We start from the raw sequence: 23221 nt of genomic DNA, 5'->3' as shown, positions 1-23221 counted from the left end.
AAAAGTCAGCTCATGGTTCTAGACTTCCATGAAAATGAATGAACAAAGATATGAGCAGAGCAAAATTACTAACAATGTTTTTCTTTCATAACACTTGCAATTTTGTTGTTCGATATCTATTTCTACCACCAAAAGGAGACTGGAAGAGAGATTATTTTGAAGTTCCACACATTATATTCTCCAACAGCAAACACACACACACACACATTTTTCCTGATAGATTTAATTAATATAAAAATCAAATATATATGTTAACATATTTATATTTATATTCACTTATCTAGATAGATTTAAAAATGTAGAGATAAATGAATCAAAATTATAGTACAGTTCTCCTTTGCTTATTGAGTTTACTCACAAATCAAGTATGTAACTGTCAGGATGAATTTTCACCACTTCAGCAGCTAAATCCTTGAACCTGATTTTTTTTCTGCAACCTTCTTAATCCAGCTCATGTAATCCCCAAATAGCGCAGCCCCTGATCTCTTAAAAATAAAAAGTTTGGCTACTTCTGTAAGAACTTTTTTGTCTATTTTGAAGCAAGTTACATTTTTCAGGCATCTTATTAAGACTTCAGATTCACCGCTAATATTTCTGTTACAAATACAGTGGCTCAGGAAGAACTGAGGTGGGGAAAATATCAAAATCACTGCTTGGGTAATGTAATTGTTGAGGAAAATGACAACAAACATAGTATAGTTTATTTTAGCAGACTACATACTAAGTCATGGAATGTGTGTATACATAACAAGATATAAAACTACTGATTAATAAATTCAGATTGGGATGACAGAATAACCCAATCCATGAAGTATAAATATAGTTTACTGAGTTTTCATTATGTAATGCAAAAAACCCCCAGTTTTATTGTTTGAAGTTCTTCAAAACTAACGAGTTTTTTGGTATTGTTTAGATGCAATGCTAGTGGCCTATTTTATCATCAAAATAAGTAAATAGGGGCCTGCTATAGAGATTTAGACAACAAAAGGGATTATCACTCTTACCACCTCTTCCTTTATGATCCATTGAAAATCTGAATTAATAATCAGAATTATACATATTATAAGTGTGCTATGCAATGTTGCCTCTGGTATGTAACAGTATTTGGCAGAAGATAACAAACTCCAAGTGAAATAGAGATACCTATATAGTGGCATGAGGTACAGAGGTCGCAAACCAGTAGAGATTTACCAAACTTGCCCTACCAAAGAGTAGAGGGATCCCTCAGCTGTTGGTCTTTAGCAAAACTTCAGAGAAGTCAACGAGCTGCCAAATGTTTACTGAAAAATGGATATGCTGTCCCTTTCAAACTGGCCTAATGCCAAATGTGCAAAGTGTAAAACCATGAGTGACACAAGAGCAAAGGACAATTTTGGGTCAGTGATCTCGGTCCAGCTCCTCCCAAAGAGAAGATGACAAAGTGAGTCTCCTAAAGTTCACCCTCATCCACATATCCCAGTGCCACTGGCCACCACTTCCCTTCCCCTCCATCTTGCCAGTGGCCAGGCACGAAGCCCTATTAGGCACACTGACAAGCTTGTTTCTTACTTTTTAAGAAATGCCAAGTGGAAGGAAGAATTCTGTAGGTGCCAACTAACAAACTATATACTAAACAGCAGATATTTTCCCCCCATGTTCAAGGAAATGGGGCAAGGCTATGCTATCAGTTTCTAAAAACCTCCATTTGATTTTGGCTGTGATTAGTTAACTTAGAGATTTATGTCTCACAGGCAGAGTGGTAAATTTTATGGTTAGGTCAGACTGTGTAGGTGATTGTCCATTTGCATGATTCGGGAGTTTCCATGAGATTCTGACTGGTCTGCAATGGTGTCTAAAATTCTTACCAAGAGAATTATTCATTTGGGTTGAAGTATGTCCTGTGGGGGGAAAAGTACATTTGAGACAGGAGAGCAGAGCAGCACTAATTAATTTATTAAATCACTTGGCTCTGGAGAGCAGAGAGAAGGTCTGAGAACATGTGAGAACTGGGCTTTGAGGCACGAAATTAGAACTAAGCAGGGTGCAGAAAGACAAAGCCACATACAGGCTAGCAGAAGGGCACTTGGGTACCCAATGGACAGGATCTGGCTCTGGGTGCTGAAGAGAAGAAAGATCATTATTCTCTCACTTCAAAATGATTTGCATTAGGGACAGGGATGTGGATTTGTTCTACCTAAAGAATTCAGTGGGCTTTATCATGACCAATCAAGTTGTTTTTGTCTGTCCAATATCTCTTTCTTCCCTTGGGGATCTGTTCTCCTCTCTGCATATGGATCCGGTGAACAGCCAATCACAGCTCCCTGACTCCTCCACCCATCTCTGGCTGTTACGAGTTGAATTTTGTCCCCTCAAAATTCATATGTTGAAGTCCTAAGCCCCAGTACCTCGGAATGTGACTGTATTTGGAAAAAAGGTCTTTAAAAGAGGTGATCAAGTTCAAATGAGGTCCTTAGGGTAAAGGCAGGAAGAGGAGAGGACAGTTAAGTGTGCTGTTGAAGGGACAGCGGAAGGAGGAGCTTGGCTTGAGCAGAGTCAGGTTGAGGGAATAATGGGAGACCTGGCAGGAGCACAGACTGCCTCAGCCCTTGGGGGCCTTGAATACCACGCTGAGGAGCTGGGCAGAGTGAGGTCGTTAAGAAAGCAGGATCCAGACTCATAGTGCCTATGTGCATATACCACTTGTTAGATGTGTGATCCTGAGAAATGTACCTAATTTCTCTACACTTGAGTAAAAGAGAAATAATAGTATCTCCTTTATGGAGACATTGTGAGTATTGAATGAATTAATAAATGTATGTTTATGGGACACCTGCATGGCTCAGTTGGTTAAGTGTCTGCCTTCGGCTCAGGTCATGATCTCAGGGTCCTGGGGTAGAGTCCCACATCGGGCTCCCTGCTCAGCGGGGAGTCTGCTTCTCCCTCTCCCTCTGCCTGCCACTCCTCCCTGCTTGTGCTCTCTCTCTGACAAATAAATAAATAAAATCTTTAAAAAATATATATATGTATATTTATATGTAAGAATATATTTTTAAGACAAAGCATTGTTAATATACATTTTATTTTTTTTTAAATTTTTTATTGTTATGTTAATCACCATATATTACATCATTAGTTTTTGGTGCAGTGTTCCATGATTCATTGTTTGTGCATAACACCCAGTGCTCCACGCAGAACGTGCCCTCTTTAATACCCATCACCAGGCTAACCCATCCCCCCACCCCCCCTCCCCTCTAGAACCCTCAGTTTGTTTTTCAGTCCATCGTCTCTCATGGTTCGTCTCCCCCTCCAACTTCTCCCCTTCCTTCTTCCCCTCCTGCTATCGTCTTTTTTTTTTCTTAACATATATTGCATTATTTGTTTCAGAGGTACAGATCTGTGATTCAACAGTCTTGCACAATTCACAGCGCTCACCATAGCACATGCCCTCCCCAATGTCTATCACCCAGCCACCCCATCCCTCCCACCCCACCCCCACTCCAGCAACCCTCAGTTTGTTTCCCGAGATTAAGAATTCCTCATATCAGTGAGGTCATGTGATACATGTCTTTCTCTGATTGACTTATTTCCCTCAGCATAACACCCTCCGGTTCCATCCACGTCGTTGCAAATGGCAAGATCTCATTCCTTTTGATGGCTGCATAATTTAACATACATTTTATATGTGGATATTGTATACATAAGCAAACATAAAATAATATAAAGTAGATTATGTATACCATGTACAGGGATTACTCTTCTTGCTTTTATTTTTAACTCAATGATATAGACATTCTTCTGTGCCAATAAATGTAGATTTCCATCATTTTAAATGTCTTTGTAGTTTTCCACTGATAAATATGCCGTAATTTGTTCACACTTGAAGTGTCTATTACTCTAGTATGTAAAAATTGTATATTAATAGGGAAGGTATGAAAAACTATGTAATTGCACTCCATTTACATTTTTCTTTCTTTTTGTTTATCTGTATTTTCTAATCTTTTCATAATGAATGTATCTTACTAATGTCACAAAGGCATAATGAAAGGAAAAGGTAAAAGGTATTTAAAAAAATGCATGTTTGATTATTCTAAAAATTTTATTTCTGTTTTCATTAACTTCCCTCTCATTAGTGGCCAAAAACCTGAACAGGATACAGGAAGGAAAGAGAAGAACATTTCTAACTTTCTACTTGGACAAATAGAATCATGACCGTGTTTTCTTCACCCACTGACTGCTATTAACTCTCTCTATTCTAAAGTTCCTTATCTAAAGCCGTGATTCCCAGACTGAACTCTTGCTGGGGTCAGATAGGTGTCAGGAAGTTGCTTCTAGGACCCACCAAGAGGATGAAAATACAAGAGTAAAGGAAAGGATGAAGAGAGTAGGATCCTACCCATTATCAATCAAAGCAGTTCCATTTCTTTTTTAAATAGGGTTTCTGGGGTTAATCCATGTAACATTCACTGCAATCTAGATAAATGCTCTTTCTTTCTGATTTAGGTTTTCTGGCCATATCTCAGACACCCTGGCTTTCACAGGATCCACCGAGAAAAAGTGCTGAAGCACAATAGTCAGCAAGAAGTATAGGATTTCCTCTGCTCTGAATGTAGAACCATTAAGATGAAGAAAACTACCCAGAGAGTTAATCTGTAAGAAGTACTAAAACAGTACTGGGTAGGAAAGAGAGAGAATCTTCACTACTATCTTCCTACTCCATCCTTCTGGCAGTCAGCACTCAGCTTCTCCTCTAAAGAAATGGTGAACAAATATTTAAAGATCTTTGAGTTGAAGTGGTAGAAAAATAGGAGTCTATCTAAGGGAAGTATATGTCCATGTCTGGCCTGCATGAATGATCAATCAACTGTGCGAGAAAATGTTAATCTTGTTCTTTTAGAGAGCGCTAAGGTCATGAGTCTTTTGGTTACAATGGTAATCACCTAGAAGTTGAAACTACCTTATGTAAATTATTGGTATCTTTCTGCCTTGCATATATGTAACAGTATATCAGTTCTCTAGTACTTTCATAAGTGCAAATACCTTCTTACTTAAAATGGGTAATTCTGTCTTAGAGGAATGCGACAGTATTTTCAAATTTGCCTGCCCCTGTCCTTTGCCCTCAAAGTATCAACTCAACGTTCAGCTTGCAATAGGTAAATAGATGAATCCGTCCAAGCTTTGCCAAGACCCTATGATGCTGGGTAGGACTCTCCTTCCACAACTCTGATCACTTCCATTAACATCCTCTCCGGTCTTTCATTTAAAAATACTAGATTGGCTGTTATGTACCAGGAACTACAACCGTGCACCGAACTTGAGAAGTGAAAATTAAGGTCCTGCCCTCAGGGAGACTCAGTCCTTGTGGGAGGAGAAACACAGACAAATACACCTAAGATACCATGTGACTTGGCTATAATGGAGGTTGTCACAGGTACAATAGGAACACAGAGGAAAGAAAGTGTCAATCTCCAAAAATTGACTTCACTTGGAAAGTACTCTTGAGTAACAAAATACACAAAAATGTTCCTAGTCATTATTTCTGCATTGGTGAATTCAGGATATTGATTTTCTTCTTTATACTTTCTTCATTTTAAAAACAATATGCTCAGTTTGGAAGGAATGTGTCCTTGTCTCACCACTTGACTTTTCTGGGACCTACAGCTCAATGACAGATTAAGCTCCATGCCTGGTATCTAACTTGTTTAGCTCAAATGATGGCTGGCTAAAACTGCAGCAGGCATTCTTTTACAAACCCCATCACACCCTCAGCACATTCTGCTTATACCCTGACCAAGGAGGGAGATGGTCTTCTCTACCTACAGAGAATTGAACAGAGCATTAAAAACTACAACTTACTTCCATCAGCCTTAGGAGGCATGGAATTTCCTCCCATATCTATAACGCAAGTGCTAGGCATAGTTCTTCATTTTTTTTTTTGTTTGTGTTCTCATACGTATTTTAGAGAGAAATTAGGATAGGCTGCTTCAAGGGGCCACAAGCCAGCTGTGGTGGTGGTGGTGGTTGGGTTGACAACTGCAAAGTAGTATGATTTTTCTTTCCATTTTAGCAAGTGAGGAAGACATCCTCAGGATAAAAACAAACAAAAAACAGCAAACTCATAGGATTTCCTCCAGTGTCTGTTGTGTAGAAGCAGCAGAGTCAGGTTGTAGGATTTTTCTATAATTGGTGGCTTAAGGGTTGGTGTGGAAGAAAAATACAAATGTTGCCAAGTGCTTGTAGGGAAATATTTCAAGTGGCAGACTAAGTGGTCCAGGCTTGGTAAGAAAGGAATTATGACCAAAAATGGCTGACAGAGAAAGTAGCAGAATTAAGAGCTCTAAATGTGTCATTTGAAGTTCCAGCTTCTGGCATTGAAGAAGTGAAAATGCCATAAAGACTGATTATAAAGTCATGAATTAGTAAGCTTTCAAAGATGGGGTAGTGCTGTGTGGTGCAAAGTACCAAGCAAGGCTACCAAAGTTGGATGTGAAGTTGATGAAAAATGAAGGTCATGGATTTGATGACATCAAAGAGCTGTGAGATTAGGAGGATGAAAGGTCATCAGTATGGGCATCAAAACCAACAGGATTGATGGCAGATTTTAAGTGGAGAGGAAGAAGTGAACCTGAGTGACAATTTCCTTATGGAATATCATGAATGATCTGGATGTTGGTAGATGACAGTGAGAAAGAGTAGTGAAGAGACGCTGATGATCCCTCCCAACTGCAGAGATTAAGCTTTTAACAGAAACCCAGCGTCATTATTCTCAGGGGTTAATAAAGTTACTGTTTTGTAGGGAAAATGAAGGCTGGAGTTACCAAGGGTTTAGGAAAGGGTTTAGGAAAATTCTGAGGGGAAGGAATATAGAGAAGTATAGGGATAAGGAGGTGGCAGAAGAAGGACCACTGGGTGGGATCTGAATCTCAGTGGTAACTGAATTTTACAGGGATGAGAAACATGAGAGAATTTTCCCTAAGTTTCTCATATTACAACATTGCTGAGGTACATCTGGGTGATGCCATGTGGTACTGCCTTGTACTTTCCCACGTCTTCACCTCCTCTTCTCTTCTTGGAGACCAAATGGCTTATGTTAAAGAGTCTATAAATTTGATGTCAGGCCAAATCTGAAAATGTGTAGGTTATCTGACCTCTCAAGCTTCTGAATTTGCTATGAATTTATTTAAGTCACATCCCAGGTCCCTGACAACATTTGGGTGTGTGACTTCTGTTCTAAAATCTAACTTTTCATCAAATCAGAGCATCAGAGAGCTGGACCTCACTGTTTCGTCCCTAGGCAGACTGCTATGAGGAGGTCAAATAAACTTGCTTTATTTATGAAAGGGATGGGGGAAAGATAACTCTGGCTGGAGTCTCAGTAATGGAGTGGATTTTTCCGGACAAGAAAGGAAGGGGGAAGAGTATGAGAGAATGTTGGCTTGAACTAGACTGGTCATGGTAGAGATAAAGTAGATGGATCCAAGTAGCTTTGGAAGTGGATGGCTTGCCGATGAACTGAATGAAAATTTGAATGTACTTCCAGAAATTCTACCAATTAGAAATTCATTGGGTTTGAAAGCTTCTTTTATAAAAATGCAAATACATCTAAGAGGCTTACGACTGGCGTGAGGGTGTAATTTAGTCTGAATTAGTTCCATCAGCTTATTTTCTGCTATCACCTAGCTGAAGTCAGTCATACTAAAGAGCTGAGTTTTATTTGGGGAAAGAATGTTTTGCATAAAGGATATAATCATGGGTGGGACAGGAAGTGGAAGTCTTTGGAAAGACAGAAACATGAAGGAACACACAGGAGACACAGAGAGGGGATGTCAGCATTTGAGAGGACAAAGAACAAGCAAGCTGGCCTTCTCTGAAAGTGCCTGATTGCCTTGTAGAGACAAGTCCCCAGTCCTTAACAATGGCTTGTAGACTTGTTTGAAGGCAAATATAGCAGAGGGGATGAAAAAAAAAATGAAACCACAAAAGTCCTCAAATGGTATTAGGCATTGGCAATTTCCCATATTGCTTTGTTTAAATCCAAGCTAAGCTACCCAATTCCTTGACAATATTTCGCTGACATCATATGACAAATAGGAATTTTTAGACCTGAAATATTAAAAACAATCATCAGTGCCATGTGAATAAATAACTTATTGATCAATGCTTAAGAATAATTTCAATTATGTTATTTTAAACATATGTTTTATGCTTGATAGGAAACACCTCTAATTTTTTAAAGTCCAGTCTTCTTTAGATACAACAAAAGATTATTTTTTTATTGTTTTCCTTTTTCTTCATGTATCCACATTTTATTATAAAAATGAGGATACAGATCCTAAAGCATTCAAAATGCTACCTATGCATCGAGTCTGGGTACATTTCAAGCTTCACATGAAAGCCAATGCTGAGAGCTAAGATAAAACTACTGGAAAGAATGAGTAATGCCCCCAAATTTGGCACACTTCTAACCAGGGCTTGTTGGATGATGATACTGCATAAAAAAGAACAAAAACAACTACTCACAACCCAAGTAAAACCATTCTCTGATGTCTTGTTTTATATTTATATATCAAATATGGGAAAGAAATCTTTTTTACCTAAAAAACAAAGTTACTAAAAGGCAACAAAAACCATTAGCCAGAATTTGGGCCAACTAAAGTTATGAAACTTTTTTTTTTCAAAAGGCAAAGCATTAAATGGCAAGGTAAAAATAAATCTCTGTGCTAGCCAGTAAAAATTCCATGGATTTGTGCCTTTCAAAGTGAGTCACAAGTCTAATGGCAGGTACATTCAGCTTGGTGATGGAACGGAACAGACTGTGTTAATCTCACATGCTGTCTTCAAACACTCCTCTACCTCTGGCCCAAACTCTGTCCTGCTACACACGCACGGTCCCAACCACTTTTCCAGTATGGTCCACCCTCCACTCTTAGTATTGCTGTCTCCACCCACTGCTTAAGATAAAGCCTGGGACAGCATGTCCACATGAAAAAAATGCACAGTGGAATCATGGAATCTCAACATTATTAATCCTTGCCAAACTTTGCATGTTTATAGACAAGGGGACTGAAGCACCACTAGGCTTTAAATCTTGCTCAGAATTATACATTGATTAAGCTTCAGAGCTAGAACTTCTCAGGTATTCTTCTCTGAAACTATTGGGAGACACATCTCCAGGCATCTTTCACATTTCTGTACATTTTGCAAACAGAGCCACTGACAATCTTTGTTCCGAACTATCTTTTCAAAGATATTTATATAGCAGATAGCCTTGAAAAATAGAGATGGTGTCTTGCTCTGGAGCAAAGAGAAGGTTTTGTCCAGTATAACAAAAATAATGTCTCTCTCCAGAGCAAAGGGCAGGCATGCTCACTGCCCATTATAAAACATTCTAACTCCCTAAGCTCAGAGCTCGTCTACTGAAACGCAAACCACTAAGTATACAAGTGTCATCTAGCCCACTTCACATCACCCTGTGGGAACCGGGATTCAGTGAACCAGTGCAAATGCTGGTAGTCTGCCTACCACTATTGCTGTAAATAATAGAGCTGTTTGTCTCTGACCCAGGAGTCTCATGTCTTCTGCCTGTGCCCTGGGAAACAGTGGCAGGCAGACTTGTGAGCTTGGAAATAGGGTGAAATCTCAAACCCTTCACAGTTTTTGCCAGAAACATAAAATCATAGTGATAATCAATCATATAAAGAGAAAAAATATTAAATTTTGTGAGTCCTGTTGCTTGATGTTTTGAATCTAGGATGACATTGTTGGAGCGCTATGTGTTAGGTATTATATATATATATATATATTTTTTTTTAATTTTTGTTAAGATTTTATTTATTTATTTGACAGAGAAAGACACAGCAAGGGAGGGAACACAAGCAGGGGGAGTGGGAGAGGGAGAAGCGGGCTTCCCAAAGAGCAGGGAGCCCTATTCAGGGCTCAATCTCTGGACCCTGGGATCATGACCTGAGCTGAAGGCAGATGCTTAACGACTGAGCCACCCAGGCACCCCAGGTATAATATATAATATGCTTTATTTTTCAAATCCAATTATACATATACACACACACACACACACACACACACATATAGGATCTACTATGTTTTTAAAATTTAACTTATGAAATGGGTTTCATTAGCCTTACTTTATAGATTAAAAAAGCAAACAGAAAAACTAACCACTTCTGAATCACAGAGCTAATAGGTGGCAGAGCTAAAATCCCTGGTTTCAAAAATTTGTGTCTTGTCTACCTCCAAATGAAACACAGCCTAAAATGGCACAGTCCATTTGGCTTTAAATAAAATGGTTCAATTATAAAGTAGTTTGCTTAGTTTTATTATCTTACCTCTTTAATAATAGTATATATTTAGGTACTAACATGTTGCTATCTAATCTGTAGTCAATATTAAATATTCAATATTCACAACAAATAGAATGTTTTTAATCTTGTGAATACTGAGTTTGTACCACATAGTATACATTCGTAGCAACAGTCTACAACAAAATCTATTGTATACAAAGCTTAAATCAGAAAATAATCCTGTGACCCTATATGCTGTCCTCTAAAGCTATACATCTAAGAAAATTATCTTTAGCTAGAGACAAATAACATGATAGTTATTTTAATAACTTTAAATTTAAATAAAATTATTTATTTAAAAGGCAATATATTCCATGAAATTATCCTGTTAGTCACAGAGCTAAATAGAAAATTAAAACACTAGACAGAGTGGAGGAAGGACTACATTATGTCTAGAACCTATAGATGTTCTTGAGGAAAAAATAATATTTAAAACAAAAGAAGACAGTTAAAAGCTTCTTAATGGCAGATAAGCAAAATATAAAATATGAGCTTATGTAAGAGTTGTTTGGGGAATTTTTTAAAGTGGTAACCCATTTCTGGATATCAATGAGCTTTTATTCCTATGATTCTACATGTTCTGCTAACTCCAAACCTAAAGAAACTTAAGGTTTTGAATCAATCATTTTGAAATGTAAGTAGCAACAAAGAAAAACATACTTTAAAAATATGCAGGCTCTGTTCAAAATGGAAACAAATTCTTTTCTTCAAATTGCCTAAAGTAAAGGATCCCTAGATACTTACTAATAATATATTAATGGAAATAATTATTTTACTTGTATCTCACAAAAACATATTTTTTTTATAAAATAAAAAACTACCCAGCTGGAAGTTTACAGAAACAAAATGAAACAAAACTGAGAGATTGTGGAGTTAGTTACAATTGCCATAGAAAAATAATAACTATAAAGCCAAGTTTAGACAGCTATTTTTTAATTTTAGATGAATACCTTAAATTGAAAGTTGAGTTGTTGATTCATTCTTACTTTATTTTAATCCTTGAGAAATGACAGTAGAAGACTGTAGTCTTTACGATGGGATGTACCAATGTGGTATATGTTTTGTGTGAAGCAGAAACTCCATGGAAAACCCTATGGGACATGAGGTTTCTGATCCCACTAGGACACAAATTAAATTTTTAAAAATAGAATTGAAGCTCGGCAGATCTAAATTGTAATTATATACTGAAATACTTTCTAGGGCCATAAGCTGTTTAACATTTAATGGATTTTAAACAAGAAATTTGAGGAACCCTTTCACTCATGGGTTTTAAGTAAGCTATAATTTGATCTCTGAAGACTCACAGACCATCTGATTTTTTTTTTCACTTTGGGAATCAATGAGAAAATGAGATGTTAATTTTTGCCCCAAATTTCTAATGTTGTCAAGACATGGAATTTACTCATTCAGTAGCCTGTCTGAAACACACAGGCAAATTGAGGGAATTTCAAAAAGCAGAAACAAATTTGTTAAAATCAGAATTACTTTATCATGAGGAAATACATTTTTTTAAAACCTTGTTTTATATAATTAAGAAGTATTTTAATAATTATAATAATTGCTTCTAAAATAAAACAGCAATAATTTTCAAGACAAATACAAAAGAAGAAAGGAATATTCACCCAGAAAGTTAGAAGGCAAAACTGAAAGAAAGAATACCAATATTATGCTTGTATTCCTTTTTATCAGGATCTCCCTATGGGCAAAACCTTATGGATTCTGGGAGATTTGTGATAGTGGAATGATAGACTGAGGAACTAAATAATAAGGATCTGAGATCTCATTATTCGGTATCTGCTGAAGCAGCCTACATATCTCACATGTTTATGCATAAGGAAGCAAACTAAAGATTACCTGGAAATCTTCTAATTATTTGACATAATCCTTCTTTTCTGCAAAGCTGATGCTGTATATCTGGTAATATGTTTACCTGAAAGGAATGAAAAGAGTCTAGTGAGTTAGGTATTCATAAATGTTAAAGCAAAGGAAATGCAAAAATCCATAGGGTAAAGTGGTGAACTATTGTCTACCCTGGCTATACCCTACCTTCAAATCTCTGCAAGTCAACATTCAAATCCAGAACAGTAAAGTGGTTTATTTGATAATATAAAACAAAAACTTGCCCTTAGAAATTTTTAAAATATTTGGGAATACTTCTGAAAATCTTGATATATTTCAAAGCCATGATAAGTGCTAAAACTAAAAGGAAATACTTATGTCCTTATGGCAAATACAGTAATACAAATAACTTGATAGTTGCCAATTATGCTTTGGCAGAAAATAGCACTAAACGAGGGGGAGGAGGAAAAGATGGCAGAGGAGTAGGGGACCCTATTCCAACTGGTCCCCTGAATTGAGCTGGATATCTACTAGACCACTCTGAACACCCACAAAATCAGCCTGAGATGTAAGAAGGTATATCTGGATCTCTATAAACAGAATATCACAGGTGGTTGGTCTTGAGGTATGAAATGGGGGGCCATGATTCTGTGGGCAGATATTGGAAGATAAATGGAAGGGGGAGGGAGCCTTTGGGATCCTGCACCGCTGGTTCACAAAAGCTTCCCATGTTGGGAACAGGGCCCAGACTCACAGACCGGTAGCAGTGAAAAAGGACTTTAGGGCAGCCCCTGGGGCTGAAACCCGGAGCTGCGGGGGCACATGCGTGAACTGGAGGCGGCTGGCAGTTTTAAAGAACAAAGGTCTGAGACATGCCCTGACCTGGAGGCGAGGACTGGGAGTGCTGCTGAGAGGTGCATAACCCAGGATGCTGCAGTTTTTAGCAGCACAGACAGAAATGGAGATAGTGTGGCCTGGAGAGCTCACTGAAGAACAGACTGTGATCTCTCTGCTCTGAGGCAGAGGGTTGGAAACAGTCTCTTTTGCTCTGACTCTTGGAAGAGACACAAAAAGCCACCAGGGAAAGCCGCCAGAGAACAAAAGCCCCCCAAAACCAGTTTTCACTGAGCCCATCCCCCCACACACACACAAGGGGCAAGGCAACTCTGCCCAAACAGGGTTGCCTGAGTAACAGCGCTGCAGAATCCTCCCTCAGAAGACACGCTGGGAGAACAAGAGGGCGGCAACCCTAAGGTCCCTATAAAACAGGTGCATCTTGCTTGGGTTGTGGTCAATAATTTGGATTCTGTACATTCCCTCAACCACCCCTCAACAGAATGACTAGGATGAGAAACCCCCAAAATAGTGAAAACTCAGAGACTGTGACTTCTGCCACAGATTTACAAATGGATACAGAGATAGATAACCAAGATGTCGGAAATGGACTTCAGGGTAGCAGTTTTGAAGACAATGGCTAGAATGGAGAAATTGATTAACGGCAACATAGTGTCTCTAAGGGCAGAAATGAAAGCTGAACTGGCAGAACTTAAAAATGCCATCAATAAGATCCAATCTAATCTAGATACTCTAATAGCTAGGATAAACGAGGCAGAAGAATGAATTAGTGATCTAGAAGACCAATTGATAGAAAAGAAGGAAAAAGAGGAGGCCTGGAGAAACACCTCAAAATCCATGAAAACAGAATTAGAGAAATAAGTGACACCATGGAACTTTCCAATGTCAGAATTATTGGGATCCCTGAGGGGGTGGAGAGAGGACTAGAAGATATATTTGAGCAAATTGTAGCTGAGAACTTCCCTAATCTGGGGAATGAGACAAACCTTCACGTCCTAGAGGCAGAGAGGACCCCTCCCAAGACCAAGGAAAACAGAACAATGCCCCAACAAATAATAGTAAAACTCGCAAATCTTAGAACCATCTTAAGGGCAGTTAGGGGGTTAGAGATTCCTTACGTACAGAGGGAGGAACATCAGAATAACATCAGACCTATCCACAGAGACCTGGCAAGCCAGAAAGGGCTGGCAGGACATATTCAGGGTACTAAATGAGAAGAACATGCAGCCAAGAATACTTTATCTGGCAAGGCTGTCATTTAGAATGGATGGAGAATTGCAGAGCTTCCAAGACCGGCAGAAACTGAAAGAATATGTGACCACTAAGCTGGCCCTGCAAGAAATATTAAGGGGGGTTGTATAAAAGGAGAAAGACCCCAAGAGTGATAGAGAACAGAAATTTACAGAGACAATCTATAGAGAAAAGGACTTCACAGGCAACATGGTGACAATAAAGTCATATCTTTCAATAATCACTCTCAACATGAATGGCCTAAATGCTCCCATAAAATGGCACAGGGTTGCAGATTGGATAAAAAGACTGACCCATCCAAATGCTGTCTATAAGAGACTCATTTTGAACCTAAAGATACATCCAGACTGAAAGTGAAAGGATAGAGATCCATCTTCCATGCCAACAGACCTCAGAAGAAAGCTGGGGTAGCAATTCTTATATCAGACAAATTAGATTTTAAGCTAAAGACTGTAGTTAGAGACACAGAAGGACACTTTATCATTCTTAAAGGGTCTATCCAATAAGAAGATCTAACAATTGTAAATATCTACGCCCCCAACATGGGAGCAGCCAACTATATAAGCCAACTGTTAACCAAAATAAAGAGTCATATTGATAATAATAAGTTAATTGTAGGAGACCTCAATACTCCATTCTCAGCAATAGGCAGATCATCTAAATAGAAAATCAACAAAGAAACAAGAGCTTTGAATGACACACTGGACCAGATGGACCTCATAGATATATACAGAACATTCCACCCTAAAACAACAGAATACTCATTCTTCTCGAGCGCACATGGAACTTTCTCCAGAATAGACCACATACTGGGTTAAAAATCAGGTCTCAACCAATACCAAAAGATTGAGATTATTCCCTGCCTATTCTCAGACCATAATGCTTTAAAATGGAACTCAATCATAAGAAAAAATTTGGAAGAAATTCAAACACTTGGAAGCTAAAGACCACTCTGCTCAAGAATGTTTGGGTCAACTAGGAAATCAAAGAAGAACTTAATTCATGGAAACCAATGAGAATGAAAACACACTGGTCCAAAACCTATGGGATACTGCAAAGGCAGTCCTAAGGGGGGAATACATAGCCATCCAAGCCTCACTCAAAAAAATAGAAAAATCCCGAATTTACCAACTAACTTTACACCTTAAAGAACTGGAGAAAAAGCAACAAACGATGCCTAAGCCACGCATTAGAAGAGAAATAATTAAGATTAGAGCAGAGATCAATAAATTAGAAACCAGAAACACAGTAGATCAGATCAACAAAACTAGAAGCTGGTTCTTTGAAGGAATTAATAAGATCGATAAACCACTGGCCAGACTTATCCAAAAGAAAAGAGAAAGGACCCAAAATTAATAAAATTATGAATGAAAAGGGTGAGATCACAACTAACACCAAGGAAATAGAAACAATTATTAGAAATTATTGTCAACAACTATATGCCAATAAATTGAGCAACGTGGAAGAAATGGATGCCTTCCTGGAAACCTATAAACTACCAAGACTGAAAAAGGAAGAAATTGACAACCTGAATAGGCCAATAACCAGTAATGAGATTGAAGTGGTGATCAAAATCCTCCCAAAAAACAAGAGGCCAGGGCCTGATGGATTCCCTGGGGAATTACCAAACATTCAAAGAAGAAATAATACCTATTCTCCTGAAGCTGTTTCAAAAAATAGAAACAGAAGGAAACCTTCCAGACTCATTCTTTGAGGCCAGTATTACATTAATCCCCAAACCAGGCAAAGACCCCATCAAAAAGGAGAATTTCAGACCGATATCCCTGATCAATATGGATTCCAAAATTCTCAACAAAATCCCAGCTAATAGTATCCAACAATTCATTAAAAGGATCATCCACCATGACCAAGTGGGATTTATCCCCGGGATACAAGGATGGTTCAACATTCACAAATTAATCAGTATGATAGAACACATTAATAAGAGGGAGAAGAAACATATGGTCTTCTCAATTGATGCAGGAAAAGCATTTGACAAAATACAGCATCCTTTCCTGATTAAAACTCTTCAGAGTATAGGGATAGAGGGAATATTCCTCAATTTCATAAAATTCATCTATGAAAAACCCACAGCAAATATGATCTTCAATGGGGAAAAGCTGAGAGCCTTTCCCTTAAGATCAGGAACACGACAAGGATGCCCTCTCTTGCCACTATTGTTCAACACAGTACTAGAAGTCCTGGAAACAGAAATCAGACAACAAAAAGAAATAAAAGGTATTCAAATTGGCAGAGAAGAAGTCAAACTCTCTCTCTTTGCAGATGACATGAAACTTTATGTGGAAAATCCAAAAGACTCCATCCCCAAATTATTAGAACTCATACAGCAATTCAGTAATGTGGAAGGATACAAAAATCAATGCACAGAAATCAGTTGCTTTCTTATGCACTAACAATGCAACTATAGAAAGAGAAATTAGACAATCGATTCCATTTACAATAGCACCAAAACCCATAAGATATCTTGGAATAAACCTAACCAAAGAGGTAAAGGGATCTATACTCTAGGAACTACAGAACTCTCATGAAAGAAATTGAAGAAGAAACAAAAAGATGGAAAAACATTCCATGCTCATGGATTGGAATAATAAACATTGTTAAAATGTCTATGTTACCCAGAGCAATCTATACCTTCAACGCCATCCTGATCAAAATTCCAATGACATGTTTCAAAGTGCTGGAACAAACAATCCTAAAATTTGTATGGAATCAGAAAAGACCCCGAATCACCAAGGAAATGTTGAAAAAGAAAAACAAAGCTGGGGGCATCATGCTGCCTGATTTCAAGCTATATTATAAAGCAGTGATCACCAAGACAGCATGGTACTAGTACAAAAACAGACATATAAACCAGTGGAACAGAATAGAGAGCCCAGATATGGACCCTCAACTCTATGGTCAAATAATCTTCGACAAAGCAGGAAAAAACATGCAATGGAAAAAAGACAGTCTCTTCAATAAATGGTGATGGGAAACTTGGACAGCTATATATAGAAGAATGAAACTCGACCATTCTCTAACACCATACACAAAGATAAACTCAAAATGGATGAAAAACCTCAATGTGAGACAGGAATCCATCAAAATCTTAGAGGAGAACATAGGCAGTAACCTCTTTGACATTGGCCACAGCAACTTCTTTCAAGATACATCTCCAAAGGCAAGTGAGACAGAAGCAAAAGTGAAATTTTGGGACTTCATCAAGATAAAAACCTTCTGCACAGCAAAGGAAACAGTCAACAAAACAAAGAGGCAACCCACAGAATGGGAGAAGACATTTGCAAATGACACTACAGACAAAGGGCTGATATCCAAGATCTATAAAGAACTTCTCAAACTCAACACCCAAAAAACAAATAACCAAGTCAAAAAATGGGCAGAAGACATGAACAGACACTTCTCCAAAGAAGACATACAAATGGCAACAGACACATGACAAAATGTTCATCATCATTAGCTATCAGGGAAATTCAAATCAAAATCACATTGAGATACCACCTTACACCAGTTAGAATGGCAAAAATTGACAAGGCAAGAAACAACAAGTGTTGGTGAGGTTGTGGAGAAAGGGGAACCCTCTTACACTGTTGGTGGGAATGCAAGTTGGTACAGCCACTTTGGAAAACTGTGGATGTTCTTCAAAAAATTAAAAATAGAGATATCCTATGACCCAGCAATTGCACTACTGGGTATTTACCCCAAAAATATAGATGTAGTGAAAAGAAGGGCCATATGCACCCAAATGTTCATAGCAGCTATGTCCATAATAGCCAAACTGTGGAAAGAGCTGAGATGCCCTTCAACAGATGAATGAATAAAGAAGATGTGGTCCATATATACGATGGAATATCACTCAGCCATCAGAAAGGATGAATACCCAGCTTAAAACAACATGGATGGGACTAGAGGAGATTATACTAAGTGAAATAAGTCAAGGAGAGAAATTCAATTATCATATGGTTTCACTTATTTGTGGAACATAAAGAATAACATGGAGGACATTAAAAGAAGGAAGGGAAAAATGAAGGGGGGGAATCGGAGGGAGAGACAAACCATGAGAGACTATGGACCCTGAGAAACAAACTGAGGGTTTTAGAGGAGGGGGGGTGAGGGAATGGTTTAGCCCAGTGATGGGTATTAAGGAGGGCACATATTGCATGGAACACTGGGTGTTATATGAAAATGATGAGTCATGGAACACTACATCAAAAACTAATGATGTACTGTATGGTGACTAACATAACATAATAAAATTAAATTAAATTAAAAAAACAAACAAAAGAAAAAAATAGCACTAAACATACCTCAAAACCAACTAAACTCTGAAGTTCCACTGGCCCTCAGTGATTTGAATTACAGACATTTAGTGGAAATTCAGTGCTAATCCTGTTTCAAACTTAAATATATAGACTTCACTTCATATTGAAGGGCATTATTGCTTTCAGATATAAAATCCAGTCACTACAAAACTGTTTTCTAACAAAAATTTGTTCTTAGAAAGCTTCATAGACATTATCATAAATTCAAATATATATTCTACCTTATAAAGAAAAGACATAAACAAGCTTAATTCTTTCCTTCGCTTCTGAATTTACAGACTGATTATCTAGCTATTATCAACCAAATTCCAAAAAGAATGTCCCAAATGGCAACGCCTTGTTAAAACCAACAGAAAGAGATCACGGTAAATTAGCTTGAAAAGCGATTCACTTCTGAGAAATTATTGATTACTTTCAAATTAACTCACTCTAAACTTATCAAGTATTGCAGTTTCTCCACTGTGTCCTACTGACGGGGTTGTTTGAAAAGAGCTCAGTGGCAGTTTAGAAGAGAGAACCATTTGGATGTCTTCTTTGGAAAAATGTCTGTTCATGTCTTCTGCCTATTTCTTGATTGGATCATTTGTTCTTTGGGTGTTGAGTTTAAGAAGTTCTTTATAGATTTTGGATACTAGCCCTTTATCTGATATGTCATTTGCAAATATCTTCTCCCATTCTGTCAGTTGTCTTTTGGTTTTGTTGACTGTTTCTTTTGCTGTGCAAAAGCTTTTTATCTTGATGAGGTCCCAATTGTCAGTTTGCCCTTGCTTCCCTTGCCTTTGGCACTGTTTCTAGGAAGAAGTTGCTGCAGCTGAGGTCGAAGAGGTTGCTGCCTGTGTTCTCTTTTAGGATTTTGATGGACTCCTGTCTCACATTTAGGTCTTTCAACCATTTTGAGTCTATTTTTGTGTGTGGTGTAAGGAGACATCCAAATGGCCAACAGACACATGAAAAAGTACTCAGCATTGCTCAGCATCAGGGAAATCCAAATCAAAACCTCAATGAGATATCACCTCACACCAGTCAGAATGGCTAAAATTAACAAGTCAGGAAATGACAGATGTTGGCAGAGATGAGGAGAAAGGGGAACCCTCCTACACTGTTGGTGGGAATGCAAGCTGGTGCAGCCACTCTGGAAAACAGTATGGAGGTTCCTCAAAAAGTTGAAAATAGAGCTACCCTACGACACAGCAATTGCACTACTGGGTATTTACCCCAAAGATACAAATGTAGGGATCTGAAGGGGTATGTGCACCCTGATGTTTATAGCAGCAATGTCCACAATAGCCAAGCTGTGGAAAGAGCCAAGATGTCCACCAACAGATGAATGGATAAAGGAGATGTGGTATATATACACAATGGAATATTATGCAGCCATCAAAAGGAATGAGATCTTGCCATTTGCAATGAAGTGGATGGAACTGGAGGATGTTATGCTGAGCGAAATAAGTCAATCAGAGACCTCACTGATATGAGGAATTCTGAATCTCAGGAAACAAACTGAGGGTTGCTGGTTGGGGGGATGCGGCAGCTGGGTGATAGACATTGGGGAGGGCATGTGCTATGGTGAGCGCTGTGAATTGTGTAAGACTGTTGAATCACAGACCTGTACCTCTGAAACAAATAATACATTATATGTTAAAAAAAAAAAGAAGATAGCAGGAGGGGAAGAATGAAGGGGGGGAAATCGAAGAGGGAGATGAACCATGAGAGACTATGGACTCTGAAAAACGAACTGAGGGTTCTAGAGGGGAGGGGGGTATGGGGATGGGTTAGCCTGATGATGGGTATTAAAGAGGGCACATTCTGCATGAAGCACTGAGTGTTATACGCAAACAATGAATCATGGAACACTACATCAAAAACTAATGATGCAATGTATGGTGATTAACATAATATAACAATAAAAAAAAGTATATAATAAAAAAAATAAAAGAGAGAACCAGAAACACGGGTTATAGTCCCACTTACGACATTTAACAGAATCGTGACCTTGAACACATCACTTTGCTTCTCTCTTAGAGCTTTTGGTCTCTGAGTTCCACTGCCTCACTAAGGTTTTGATTAATTCAGTAATTCAATCATCAGTTGTAGTTTTTACAACATGATTCACTTAGAAGTGCTCTGAAACAGTGTGTTGATTAAACATTCTCCAACCCTGGCCATCTTGTTAACTCTATTCATTCAGTCAGCGAATAGTAAACTTAAGCCCACGGTGCGTAATGAAGCTAGGGCTTCTGCTGAACCAGCTCCGGTGAATCTGCCTGAGCAACACTGTTAAATACCCAAGTTTGAAAGTCTCCAAAGATTCCAGAGTCAGAGTCACTTACATTCTTTATGGCACTGGCAGTGCAGAGGCTGTAAGTACAGAACACCGTAGATGTTAGTGAGGTCTACATTTCTCAAATTCAAAAATGAGAACGTTCAGAGGCTAAAAGTAGAAAACAAAGAAGAGTTTTCAGAAGGTCCTTAAGTTTATAATTCAGTCTTCCTAAGAAAGGCTGGAGGGAAGAGATGGAATACTGCAAAAGTATGGAGAAACTATAATAAAAGTTTTTTTTTTTTAAGATACTACACAAAGAATCTTTCTAAATTAGATTGTCAAAAGCTTTAAAAGTCAATAAACTTGAACCATTTTCCCCCACATCAGGCAAAATCACTTAGTTGCTAATGACTACGTGGAAACTTCCATAGAAGGACTCAGAAAGAGAAGTAGCATTAGGTAAGTATCACTAAAGGCTATGTGTTGACAAGGTCCAGTTTAAAAGTTTCTCCTACTTTTTGAAGAGCTGAGAGCAAATGTCCTGTTATAGCAGATGTTTAGAGCATCCCGGATGTGCTGTCCCATCCTATACAAACTGAAAGGAATATGAGTCCTGATCAAATGGATGACCAAAACTGAATTAATGGGACAGAAGATTTCATATAGATATATATGTATAGATGCTGCAAAGACAGAGTACAGCTTGCAGAGATTTCAGACGGAAGTATAGGTCACTGTGTCTTATCAGAGATGTGACTTTCCATGTGAGACCTGAGGTCAGAAGAATAAACTGACTCAGGATCAACAAAGCATTTGCTTCAAGAAAGCAGAGCCAAGCCAAGAGAAGCAATTGCCATCAGGCTTCTGCCTTCTATGCTTCCATCCCCCACTCAATGACCTCTTCCTGTGTGCCTTCTTCCAAAGCACATCTTCGGAATTCACAGAATTTCAACAGATAACATAACCAAGGTGACACGTGACACCAGAAATATCATTTCCATTCTACTCTGTAACAGAGCACCAAACTAAGCAGTTAAACTGAATAACTTGGCACAAAGAAACATATTCAAGGGCTATGGGTCATATAGCTACCGCAAATCAACTATTTTACATGTATTTTCCATGTGTTTTCATTGTTAAATCTATTAATCCTCTTCTATATCCTAGTGCTTGCTTTTTACTCTTATGCTTATGTACATCATAAAATATATGATTTCCATCATTACCAAAAGGAACATCAAAGAAGTTTTAACTTGGATCAGCTGACTTTTATACAATGAGCTTCTCCATCTTAACATTGCAATATTATTTTTTAATAGGCTTCATTACTTTTGGGTAGTTTTAAGGTTGACAGCAAAATTCAGCAGAAGGTACACAGATTTCCCATCTACCCATTGCCTCCACATATGCACAGTCTCCTCCATAAACAACCACCCCACAAGAGTGGTACCTTTGTTACACTTAAGGAATCTATGTTGACACATCATTATCACCCAAATAATTATTTTCATTATATAATGCTTTGGATTGGGTTTGAAAACTTTCCATACACATATACGTATGTGTATGTTTCATATAAACTGCTGTTTTTCTTGGCATAAAACCTTTCATGTCTTCGAAAGGATTAGAATGCATATGGAAAATGATAATGATGTCTGAGCCCTGGGATATTTCTGAGATCAAATTGAGAAAAAGGAAATGTACATTTAGAAAGATATCAATCCCCACATACCTCCCACAATCCTAATCTGTGGGTAATCTACATCTAAATTTTTCTATTACATACATCTTATCAGAAGCAAAAGTAAAAATTCTTTCTTATTTTGAGACATAGTTCATTAATAAGAACAACAGCCTATCAATTATAAACATTTAGAAAGTGTTTATAAACTAAAACTGAAACTACAGTAATACCATTAACTTGGTCAAGAAAGTAGACATTTGAATTTGGACTATTTATAAAGCGTAAGAAAGTACCCCAGGCAAAAAATTGGGAGGGCTCACTCATGAACACTGAGAATGACACCATTTCCCATGGTATCTTAAAGGACTGCTCCTTTTCTTCATTAGATTGGTACACAATTCTATTGTTTATTTTATCAAAACTCAGATGCTCTCCAAAAGGTGCTCAGTATTGTCCACAAGGAAGAGAATTAATGACAAGAAGAGTCTTTATCTCCTTGTCTCTCGCATGTAATTATCATTCCATCAAATTCACCTGAAAATGTGCTCAAATGCTTTATCCTAAGAGCCATTTCAGAAGTTCTCAGTGCTCCAAGTACTAAAAACAGCATCATGGTTCTAGGGACTGCTAATCCTACAAACATTTAGAGCTAGAA

The 23221-nt window shown here is 38.0% G+C and overlaps 1 protein-coding gene across 1 annotated transcript in view; it reads right to left on the bottom strand.

Annotated features, from left to right (window-relative positions):
- CPED1 (cadherin like and PC-esterase domain containing 1) overlaps positions 1–23221 on the bottom strand; it is a 267619-nt gene that overhangs the window by 186578 nt on the left and 57820 nt on the right. The window contains exon 4 of the mRNA XM_028104949.2: positions 12189–12264. Coding sequence (XP_027960750.2) covers positions 12189–12264 — 76 coding nt within the window. The remainder of the gene's footprint in view (positions 1–12188; positions 12265–23221) is intronic.

This window comes from Eumetopias jubatus, unplaced genomic scaffold (genome assembly GCF_037043125.1).
Source record: "Eumetopias jubatus isolate StellerSeaLion01/CBP00866 unplaced genomic scaffold, mEumJub1_p1.0 scaffold_14, whole genome shotgun sequence".
NCBI classification, from domain to species: Eukaryota; Metazoa; Chordata; class Mammalia; order Carnivora; family Otariidae; genus Eumetopias; species Eumetopias jubatus.
This window is presented reverse-complemented; position numbering and strand designations above follow the sequence as displayed.